This window comes from Polypterus senegalus, chromosome 11 (assembly GCF_016835505.1).
Source record: "Polypterus senegalus isolate Bchr_013 chromosome 11, ASM1683550v1, whole genome shotgun sequence".
Taxonomy (NCBI): domain Eukaryota; kingdom Metazoa; phylum Chordata; class Cladistia; order Polypteriformes; family Polypteridae; genus Polypterus; species Polypterus senegalus.
In genome coordinates, this window is record NC_053164.1 from 88,689,918 (window position 1) to 88,702,559 (window position 12,642).

The 12,642-nt window shown below is 34.8% G+C and overlaps 1 protein-coding gene across 2 annotated transcripts in view; it reads left to right on the plus strand.

Annotated features, from left to right (window-relative positions):
- The first annotated feature begins 8,664 nt into the window (after positions 1-8,664).
- LOC120539285 (copper chaperone for superoxide dismutase-like) overlaps positions 8,665-12,642 on the plus strand; it is a 35,561-nt gene continuing 31,583 nt past the window's right edge. For both annotated transcript variants that reach the window (XR_005635583.1, XM_039769211.1), the window contains exons 1-2: positions 8,665-8,768; positions 11,392-11,464. Coding sequence is in view for 1 of the 2 variants with exons in the window: in XM_039769211.1 (XP_039625145.1) it covers positions 8,667-8,768; positions 11,392-11,464 (175 nt within the window). In the remaining variant the exon portion in view is untranslated. The remainder of the gene's footprint in view (positions 8,769-11,391; positions 11,465-12,642) is intronic.

Sequence of the window (12,642 nt, forward strand, 5' to 3'; positions counted from 1 at the left end):
GTGCTAAACGCTCTTGAAATAGGCATTGCTGTGGAAAATATCCAATATTGTTCCTGTTCCAAAGAGGAAGGTGCTTCTTCACCTAATGACTACAGACCAGTCACACATATGTTTCACATAATGAAGAACTTTGAGAGGCTGGTCCTGGACTACATGATGCAATTATCTGTTTCCTCCATAGGGCTTATTCTCACCTGAATAAAGCTGGCAGCACTGTGAGGATTATGTTTTTTGATTTCTCCAGTACCTTCCATACCATCCAACTGTCCCTGTTAAGGGGTAAGCTCGGAGATAAGCTGGTGGATGAGCCTGTGGTGTGCTGTATAACAGCCCATCTGTCTCGTAGATTGTGTCTCTGATACGGATGTGAGCAACACTGGTACACCAAAAGGAACAGATTTCTCTCTTTTTCTCATAACAACTTTCACTATAAATACTGTATAAGGCCAGGTCATGTCAGTGAATCAACAAACTAAAAGGGCAGGCTCAGTTATGGGACATACTCTTGTCCTCTTGGAAGTAGTAGTGAAGGAAAAAATGAAAAGAAAACTGAATGCCATTATGAACAATGTTACACATTCTGTCTTTGTCACACTAACACTGAGTTCTTTAAGCCAACAAATTATTCAGCAGAAGTGTGTCAAGAAACACTATTGGGGTACCTTTATAGCAATGGCAATATGCCTGCATAATACTTCACTGTCACTGTAATTGCCAATTTAGAGGAATTTCTTTTTAATTTTCTTCCTTTTTAGTCATTCTGGTGTGCGTTCAAACTATAATGTGTGTGTATGTTACTGTGAAAGCCCAAAATTGGGTACATCTTAGGTTTTACCAGTAAATCCTAGCATTTACCTTAGTGAAGTAGTAAAACTCCAAAAATTGCTTGAAATGCTTCCATTTCATTCTTTTACCAAACCATTTCTGTGAATGCCAGCCTTTACCAACACCAATTGGTAAAGGTCCATTTTGTTTGACTGTGATTGTACTTTTTAAGTGTGTGTGTGTTTTTTTTTATTTTTAATTTTTCTTTGAACAATTACATTTTAAAATATTCTAACAGTCATTTATCTTGCATAAGTTTATGCAACTCAATTTTTATATGATATATGTTGTACTGGGTCCATATTTTCCATTATCATTGTTTATTTTAAAACTGTGTAAATGGAATAGGAAATTAACACAGCATTCTATTATGAGATAAAATTCTATATTTTACACCGTTAAACTAATACATTATAATAATTTGCCTTTTTCAATTTAAATTTGAAACATAATGTCCAGAATAACATTAAATATAACTGCTTTATTATTTTACTACATTTAATCAATGTATTATAAGAAAATGTTCATGAAATAAAAGTAACTTATTAATCACAATTTCCTTCAGCATTATCAAATCATAATTAAAACTCATTTGTTACAGCAAGGTTGAGAGTTGTGACATTTGTAGTTACAAAGTGATTTGCACAAACACATCTTCATAGTACACTTCTTTAAACAGTTGCATTTTTTGAATCCTTGCCAACCAACTTAAGAAAGCTTATTTACCACTTCACATACACTTATTTCTTCCTTTCCGACTACTTCGATGCTTAAAAAATTTTCTTTGCACAAGATAAATTGTTTCTTGTGTACAATGTTTTTAGTTTACCCAAATTAGTACCAAGTTCATAAAATATTTTGTCTTTAATGTCTGTGATAATGGCAATTACTGAATTTGGATCCATCATTGCTCTATCAATATCTGGTATTTTTATTTTAACATTTTGTCTTTGAGTAGGTTTTTGGAACTTTTTAGAGGAAGTTGCTTTCATTTTCTTTGCCTGCTCCTCAAGTCCTTCTCTGGCAGCCTCTCAAAACATTTTCACTTTTTGAGCTCTGCTGATAGTTGCAGTTGTCATGTTAGGGGTTTTAGAGAATTCTTTTGTGTCTATTTTTTCATTTTGAACTTTGGTTTCCAATTCCATCGTTACATACTGTAGGTTTCTGTTTCATTTGTATTATCATTACCTTGAAATTCCAAATCAAGATTTGGTTCGTAGTTACTTTCTCATCATCTTCTATATTACTCGTACATTCATTATAAATATTTATAACTTTTTCAATGTCCTTCTCAGTGGTTATGTTGCTAGTTAAATTCCATGGAACAACAGAGCTTGCAATTCCCAGCTTCATAGGAACACCAAACAGCTTTGTAAGGTGAACATCTGATCCCCTCATGATATGCTGTTTTTCATTGCTTGTACAAACTGTAATCCTTCTGACAACTTTGTTGTGTTGTTTGTTTCCATCCATGTTGCCAACATGTTCTCAGAATCTTTACGATTCACTATATCCCAGTTTACTGTGGACTATTTTTATATCATTCCACATTAAACATAAAGTCTTTATAATTTGATTGCAAAATTCTCTCCCGTTGTCGGAGTGAAGAACGTTTGGTGCTCCAAAAGTTGTAAATAGGTCCAGAAGATGATATGCAACTTCATCAGCTGTTTTACTATGTAGGGACTGGAGAAGGATGAATTTTGTAAGATGATTTTGATATACTAAAATAAATTTCATATCATGATCTGGATTGGATTGCATGTAGATCAGGTCGACTGGACATCAAGAATTCATTTTATTGTGCAGAATAGGCTTAACTACAATTCTCTTTTTTAGTGTTTTTTGTTTATTCTGGCATGGTTCACATAGTCTCAGATCTGTGACAATCAACTCTACAGTCACGTTCTTGTTCTTATGATTCAGTTCCTTGATCACACGGGTTCTTCCACCATGGCCAACAGCAATGTGAACTTCGTGTATCACATTAAACAGTTCATCAATAGTAACATAATACATGATTTCTTTTTTTTTCTGCAGATAGTGGCACTATAAGTTTCTCTTCACCTCCTATGTTCAGAATATCATAGCATTTCAACCACCTGAACTGTTAGTTTTACTCGAACACTTTTAGCTTCTTTCACTTCATTCATCAGAGAATTATATCTCTCTCATTAAATAAGTTATTATCCTTCTTATCATTCACTGATTCATTCAAAAGATCGTAGAACTTTTTATCACCCATTTTTATGAACAAAATAAAAAAACATAAAATAGATTAGGAAAAAAACAAACTGATACTAGATTGCAGCCACTCACACCCGTCTAAACGTGAGCAGTTAGGTATGCAAACAGCTAAGAGAGTCACGAGCATGTGGGAACCTGCAAACTACAGGCTCAGATAGACTCATCGCTTATTTCAGACTTTTATCAATTGGTGTTGGTAAATGCTGGCATTTACAGAAATGTTTTGTTAAATACCCAAAAAGGAAGCGTTTACAAGCATTTTACCTCACTGTGATAAATTCTAGGATTTACCGGTAAAACCTGGGATTTACCAATTTATGGGCTTTTGCAGTAACATATATATTTATCTGTCCTCCTATTTATTTATTTAATGAACTTCTTTAAAAAGACACCACTGCATACTGGGAACAAATAGATAGACAGGCAGACAGATAGATAGAGTTCTATCTATCTATCTATCTATCTATCTATCTATCTATCTATCTATCTATCGTGGAACAAAAATAACAACTTTCCTTTGACTTTTCTTTAACTGCAAGGCTTGTAGGCCTTACTGCCTTTAGTTTGATATTGGAAAGTTAAGAAAAGAAATGCTTTAGAAATGCCTGTTTCAGTAATTGCAGAATGTTACAGTAACAGGTTTCATATTCTCACTGGACGAATGATAAAGGAATGTCTTATGGTCTTCCAAGATTAATTGGGGGAAGTTAATTGTTTTGATTTCCTTAGCGCATCGTAATACAGAAAGCCATCTGTTCAATCAATCAGAATGATGGCTGCCATTGAGTTGGAAGCTAATCTCCAATAAAGCTGTTATTGATCTACCTATGACTTTGTCTCTTTGCCTCCACAATATGTATCTTAAAAAGTAAAGAGACAATAATATTGCTGTACTGCATAACTGTCTAGTATGAACTGTTTTGTAATCTAACATAATATTCTTCAATATTCAAAATGTATATACTAAAATAATTGTATTATTTCAAAATTAAAAGCATTATTTTATGCAGGTAGTGTTGCATAGTGACTATTACAACTGACTATAAATCAAAACTTTTTGCTCAATTCCTACCTCTTAATAAGTCAGTTAACCTGGTTCTGCTCCAGCTAAAACAGGAAACAGTTGTGTAATATATCTGTACTGGTAAATGATAATGTTAGTAACTGAATGATGTTAGTTCTATATAAAATTAAAGTAACTATTTTAAACTCTTGTTAGTGCATTAAATGCCCATAATGCAGAATTTAATTAATAAAAATATTTCTTTATGACAATAAAAATGACAATTTTTCATTTTGTCATTTATTTTGGTATTTTATCTGATAAGAAGAACTGAGCATAGGTAGGCTTTTGAAGCACCAAATTGTGATGGAAGTATATGAGATGTGTCTTGAAGAGGAACTTTGTATATAAAGGGGGTCCTTGGGTTATGACACAGTGATGTAACCCGAATTTTGGTCTAAGTTGAAACACACCTTAGCCTAAGTCACTTATCCTAACACATTTGCAACATAAAAACACAACTAAGCCACAGAAAAAGGAAAATGGCATAAATATACTGTACTGTAGTAAAAGGAAAAATCCTTACTTTTTTTCCATCTGATCTCTTTAGAAGGCCTAATTTCACTTCCATCATGATGGCTTTCCACTACCATCTGAAGACTCTGACTTTCGTTTAGGAGCCATGATAATGGCCAAAAAGTCACCAAAGTAAGCAACACAAACGCAACACTTATGCTGTGCGTAACCAAACTAGTTCACCAACTCCCTCACTCATACGCCACATACTTCCACCGCGTGCAACCAAACTAGTTCACCCATGTAGTCTGTAAGTACGACGCTAATGGCGTAAGCCAAAACACTCATGCCTCAATTTTTTCAAGTTTTTATGGGAGTGAATGTTGTAAACTCGAAACGTCGTATGTCAAGATGCCGTAACCCAAGGACCCCTGTATATAAAACATAATTAGTGTATCCCAATTGCCCTGGTAAGCAAGAAAACTGCATTATCATGGAGAACTCATTTTGCCTATTGCATTAAATATCACATTTCTGACGGATGTACAATAGCAAGGTGCTATGTCTGCTACTTTACAGTTCCAGGAGAATGAGTCTGAATCCTGCCCAATGACTATCTTCATATACTTTGAACTTTCTCACTCTGCATGAGTTTACCTCAAAGAATTTCAGTTTTCATCTTACACCCAAAGATTTACTGGTTAGGTTAACTGGCACTCATGTGGGTGAGTGAATGGGTGAATTTGCCCTGTCACGGTCTGGAATCCTATCCAGAGGTTGTTCCTATCTTGTGACCAAAGGTACCAGGATAAGGTCATACCTCAATTGCCCTGAATTGGTATAAGTAAGTTTGATAATGGAAGATTTTTACATCTAATGTCTTCAAATTATTCTAGACAGAATATCTTCTTTACCACTTCTAACAAAGGATTTGTAAAATAAGTATAACAGATAAGATGGCATGTGGATTAAATATACACTGCAAGTTTTCACAAGTTGAATGGAATATATGCTACCGTATGTATAACTTCAGAAATGATGAAAAAAAATAGAAGTATGTAAATAAAAAGAGCTTCAAAAGTCAAGTTGATCCAATAACCAAAATTATACATGTCAATAGGTAATTTCAGTTGCAGTTATCAAAACAGGGATACTGAAAGACCCTTTAAAGACTGCTGCCAACCAACACCACAGTTGTCTTGAGGTAACAATGCTTAACAATTACCTTCCCAAAGTGGATGGTTTGTAGTTTCCTCAGTTCAAAGTACGGCCATTAATGGCCATTATGGTGTTTGCATGCATGACCCAGCAATTCTGCACCTTTTTTCACACAAAAGCAGAAAGGGCATCTTTCTGGGAATCAAATTATGCTCTGCCCTGAACCTGACTGGTATGTTCCTGCCATACTCTGCTTCTGTGAAAATGGCTATTGCCTGAGCACTGAATACTGCCAAGTACAATGTTTGAATGCTCATATCCACACAATCTCACAACAGTAACCGTTGCCATGATCATAGATTTCCAGATGATAATAATATAATAGTTAAAAATTAATAAGATTTGAAAATTCATTATATAAATAAAATAGGAAAATGCAAATACTGTCCTGCTGTGCAGCATAAAAAAGTAAAAGCTGCACTCCGGTAAGCACTGAACATTGTTCCAGTGGCAGAAACTGTTGTTGGATGCCTGTAAACTGAATAAGGAATAAAAGATTTATCACAGTTTAATCATATGTCTCTCATAGAATATGTTAATGACTGAACTACAATTACTTTAATTTAGTTTGAAATGGAAACAATAGACAAGTTTGATCTGCAACAAAAAAGGATTCTAATTTCACTGTCATTGGGAGAAAATCTGAAGTTAATCTGAAATAGCAAAACATTCATAATCATAATTTAAAGTACTTAAAGATGAGTTATACCTTTCATAATGTAGCTCACATCATATTTTTAAAGCTTTCTGTTCTAATGGAGTAGCAATGAGAACAGGAGTTATTACAGGATAAAATAATCTTTGCCTGTGTGTATTGAACAAGGAAATGTATGAATAATTATAATCCTGAAATAAATACAGCGAGATACTGACAAACAACTTATGCATTTTTAGTATGTCTTTGCCTTTTGAATATCATGAAAGTTATGCGTAACTGTAATCTTGAATTAAAATACTAAGAAATATTGTAAAGTAAATTACACACAATTTGAGCACTAGATGGCGTAGTCTACTAATGACAATAAAGGATTTTACTTGGTAGCCACACTACACGTGCCAATACAGTACTACTAATAATGCTGCAACCACTACAGTAGTACAACTGCTTTTGACAAAAAAGTTTAAAACTAATAACCAAAAGTGTCCCCATTGTCACTGAGCTGAAAGTTATACAAATTTAGATGTAAGTCCACATGAAGGTCTGAATTTTAGTCTCTAACTTTGCAGTGTGAATATAACCATCAACACTATTTGTTCTCAGTGGTAATTGCTGTGGAGTTTTAAATGTATAACCATGACTGCCTGACATCTTTTTGATATTTTATGACTGGTCTGCTGTTTCAAAGAAGGCTACAGAGTGACACTTGACAAAGCTGCTCCAAAGGTAACTTGCCCAGCATCAATATTACAACAGGCTAGTCAGATGGATTTTATAGATTATTGTAATTTTAAAACCAATCAGAATATAAGATACCACATCATCTGTGAGAGAGAGAGACAAAGTGTTGAATGGCAGGTCTTGGACCAACAATAGGTAAAAAAATTAGATAACACCATGTGCCAAAAATCATTATGATTGCATCTTGAAACAACAGCATTTTAAGTAGCTTACATGTGAAAACAGTGCATGCAGGTGGTAAACAGCAATGCGTGAACCTTAAGTTATTTATATTGTCAAAAAAATATTAAACATGCAGCACACAATATAAAGCCAGAATGAGAAATATAATCTTTAGATAATGTAGAGATTTTTGAAACAAGGTTTATATTGAACCAAAGTGCCTAAAATTAGGAAAAATGGATAGTCAAGAGATACAAGCACCTGCTGTGAAATAAGGACAAGCTGTCGATGCTCGTGGTCTTGTGAACAAATCACTCCTGAACAGCGTGCAAAGCTGGTACATACTTATCTCAAAATATGAAAGGGTGGGGATTGAATAGTTAATGAATGCAAATAACATATTTCCTTTTTTTAAGATTATTTTATAAACAAAGGATTGTCATAAAAAACAATTTATGATTTTTGGTACTTTGAAATAAAAATATCACAGAGAACAAAACTTCAGAGTAAGATCTGTTATTTAGTAAATTAGGGAACAATTCCAGGAGTCAAGGATATGAAGAGTTTCCAAGGTAGTGTTTGTCAGATCTATACGAGGGACGTCCAAAAATATTCCGCACTTTTTAAAACTCTGTTTATTAAGAATTTCAAAAACAAATTACATCACTTTTCTACATAGTCACCTTCGTTTGAGATGTAATTTTCCCAGCGTCGTACCAACTTTTTAATGCCCAATTATTACTCCTCCCGCCTTCACCGTTTCCAACGAAAATACAGAAGTGTGGAAACTTTATATATATATATAAAGCATTCGTATAGTATATAGCATTCGTAGTCTGAGTACCGATCTGAATGTATGGGTGGTTACCTACCAGGTAACGCATGTACAGTAAACTATGTAATATATATATATGGAAGCAAGGGTCTGTAATACGGTTTGCATATTTGTAGCTGGAAATCCACAAAGATATATTTCCCATATTCTTTATCACTTACATTTTTCAAAATATGGTACAAAGGCTAACTTTGTTATTTAATTATCATGAATAATCACTTTTCTTTTTCTTGATTATTGTTCTATTAATATTTGAGACCTACAAATATATATATATATTATATATATTTTGGCCTTTGGTTTATTGAGTTGGATTGAAAACATGCTGGCTCGTTTACACCATTTTTTTATACATCATAATAGTATTCAAAAATAATCTTTACCGAAACTTGCGAGGTGGTGCTGCGCCACGTTTGGTTTACTTGTGTGTCACTCAGCAAATACTCCGCCTTTCTCGGGAAATGTGCGCATGCCTGGCAGGAGAACACGCCCCTTTGTTAAACAGACGCAGAGCGGAGTTGAACGATATGAACATGGCTGAAGGGGGCGGAGTCATTAGCAAGGTTGAATAAGTTATATTTTATGTTCAATATTAGTTGTCACAGACTATGTGTTTATTTAAGACAAATCGTAAGTTTCGGAGGATTTTACTTGTTTTGGAAAGATCAATAACCCATTCACTTCCCGTACTGGAATGCTTAAACCGACGTTAGTTTTCCAGGCCTTTTTCATAGTATTGTTTGTCTGTTTAATTTGTGAACCGTGCTGCTAATATTTTCGACACATGACAAGTGCCACATTCAATTTATCTCTGGATTTACGTGAATCCTGTGCCTACATAAAGAAGGGGGTTCTTTGATCTTAAGTATATGAATGCCAGTTCCTGCGCAAATAAGCACCGTTAACTCCAAGCTTGTTTCATTTTGCGAACCTTTGCACTGCGTTAAAAAAATACGCTTATCCTTAGTCTTGGTCTCGTGGACGGAGCCTATAACACTGGATATGACTCTAGTTGATCGAAGCGCCCACTGACTCTCAAAAAGCCAATCTGGAAATAGAAAATCAACCACACGTGCTTAGGGATCAAAATATTTACTGTAAATTTGTGGGTATGTATTTTACGAAAATGTGGCTGAGTATTTTCTGCCCAATGTTAAAGATTATTGCTTTTGGAAATTTTTGTTTTTTAAAGTTACTTGTACAAACTGTCGTCTGGCTTTTCAAATACATATTAAATGAAAATGAAAGCATGTTAGGCTTTAGGGCATCCTTTCAAAACATTCGATCTTGAAGTTATTTACAGGCACTTTAGCAGTCTTGGCCAATCATTCTCATAAAGGTCTCCAGTCCTTTTGCACTTCAGATCTCTTATAACAGTTTCTTAGATTTTGGCAATCCAGAATCTAACCTGAGAGTGAGTTTGTGTAAGTGGGCCAAGTGATGGAAATCCTTTCCATGCAAACAGGGCTGTCTGAATTAGTGGGTGTTCTGTTTCTTTTTTTAGTCTATCATTCACTTGCATCAAATATTCTTACCGATTGGTTGGAAGTTGGCCTTTTCAAATCAGTAAACCAATCACAGGGTCCATTTACCCAAACACCTGTTTCAGTAAAAGTCAACAAAATAGTTAATGGGGTAGATACAACTTGAACCACTGAATGCCTCAACATTTTTGTTTTCCAGTACCATACTAAAAGATCCTTCTAATGACGAACAACAACAGGTAAAAAAAGGTATTGGGTTAGGTTTTTGCTATTGGCTGCCTTTGGAATTTTGGCTTGTTATACCCAATGCAGCCCTCTGCACCAGTACTGATCACACGTTACAAAATTAAATTTTTTCATTGAATCCACATGTTTTTTTCCATAATTTCTGATATTTGTTTAATAAACCTAACCTCTCTCAAGTACATTCATCCATTTTCAAATCTATTTAATGCAATTTTTGGGGTGTAGCATTGAGTAAAAGGTGGACCTGGACAAAGTGCTAGTCCTAAAAGGTGGGCCTGGATAAGGTGCCAGTCCCTTGTAAGGCACACTCCCACAGTTAGACATACCAAGCTAGTTTAAAGTGATCAGTTACCTACTGTAGCTTGCACATATAAAACTGGAATACCTATTGCAAAAATTGGGAGTTTATGGCACTGATGAAAACCAGCTGTGAGCAGTGTAGGATTTAAGCAGCACACACATTATGCTCTCAATGCAGAAGAGATAAATTGAAAATCATAAAGTATAAATATGGCAAAAAGTAATGTTGCATAAATTTTATTCATTTTCTAAACTTGCTTAGCCCATATTTTCAAAATAAGTCATTTATTTTGAGAGGAGAAAAGTAAATCCAGATAAAATATTTTTCTCAGTCATAATGTTCAGTTTTGAGTATTATAGTTTATTTTCCATAAGTGACTTTTCCAGTTATATAATACTGTTCATTGTAAGAATTGTTTTTTTTTAATTACAGAGTTGCTGGGAGTTAGCACATTTATGCAGCTTTAGGCACAGCCAAGCTTAGACAAAATGGCTGTACATCACAGGATGGTCATGTGCCTTTGCACATAATGGGCCATTTTAGATTAGCTGATTAACTGTGAGAAAACACAAGTGATAGGAAGAATGTATAAACACCTTTCAGATAGGGACTGGTCCAGGAACTGGATCCTGAACCCTAAGCCAGGAGCACTAAACACTGTGCCAGTACTGCCTCATTAGTAATATAAAAAATAGTACATGCAAGCTGGAAATTATAATTGGTTTAGTTGGTTTTTCAACAAAAGTCATTCTTTTTACGTCACCAAATTACAAAAAGGTATTGTGTACTGTTTTTCTTCCATGCACTTCCATAATGCAGAGCTAATATCCTCATGAGCACTCTTAAAAAGACATTTCTGAAAAACACCTGTTACATTAAGAATTTCAAATAAGTATTAATTTAAGTCACTGATTAAACATCCTTGGTGTAATATTTTTGTTTATCAGTATTCCTCTCATCAAGTTCTACCTTTCTTTTGGAAATGTTCCGTAAATGTTAAGCAAAGAAAACGGGAAAAATAATCTGTTATAGCTGGGAGGAAAATGCCCCAACTCTTAGAAATGTTGTGTATTTTTAGTATTGGGATGCTTCAGCTGCTGGGATCTATTCTGTTTTCATTCCTGTCAGTCTTTGTTCTTTTTGATTATGTGATAGTTGGAGTTTGCTGTGCAGATGACATGTGACAGCTGCGTCAGTGCAGTCAGGAACATGCTGGAGGGAGTTTCAGGTAAGAATGATATTTTAACAAACATTTTCGTAATGATCAAGAATTTGCTTCACTGATTAAAAGCTTTATTTCGTTCTTCCACTGTGTAAAGGTAAGGAGATGTTGTTTGGCTACTAGTCAAAATTCATCATGTTTGTATAAGTCTAAATGCTTTTGGAAGATGTTGTCTGCAGCTGACCCAATCTGTTAATTTCAGCAGCAAGTTTCCCTCATTCTTGCCTATTTGCCTCTTTCAAATCTAAGAATTATGCAAAGAATATTACTCCCACTACTACCACTGCAGGCAGTAATAACAATTGTCCATATTTTAGACTTCCAATAATGCTATGCCTGTTCATATTCCTCATAAATCTGTGTTTTCCAGGTCCTTTCCATCTCATATTGTTTGCATGTGCTAATTATATTCCATTTCCTCTCCTTAATTATTTTTCCACATTCCATAGATTTAGTTATACTTGGCATTGGTTGTATCCAGTATGGTTGTATGAAAAAGAATAGAACATGCGTTAACATGGAGAATGTATTCCATTATGGTAAAGCAAAAAAGTGCACTACCAGGTTTTGGTATGCAGTGTTGTTTTATTGGATCCTTGGGAGAAGCTAGAAGGAAAACCACCCAGGAAGAGGACCAAGAAGGGTCATACCAGAGAGAAGGGTCATTCTTCTTTGAGGGTGGTGGAGTTAGAGGACATGAAACCCAGCACATGCCATGGATGCCTGAAGATCAAGGAGGAGATACCAGATGAGGCAGCACATCCTGGCTGTTAGTGTATGCACAGTCATAGTAGAGAGCACAGGGAGTCACTCTGGCCCTCTTTCTCTTTGACTCTAGCAAGTGATTCATAATGGACAGAAAATAGATCAGAGTTTAGAGAGTGAGTGAGCAAAAGAGTTAGAGAAAGAAGAGAAGATAGAAATAAATAGTATAGAATATTTGGGAACCTGTACAAAAGTACGAGTTATAGAACATCTCTCAAGGACAAGAACATGGGGAACCAAGCATGTGTGAAGTGGCTGCAAGTGTTTCTTGTGTTTATCTCTGTTTTACTTTGTTTTGTTCTTTATTTAATCCTTCCTTGTTACAATTAAATAATAATAAACCTGTTTTGTTTGATGTTTTGACTTCATTCTAAAATAATTCAAAGTTGAGATTCTCCATGACAACATCTCTTGTTGAC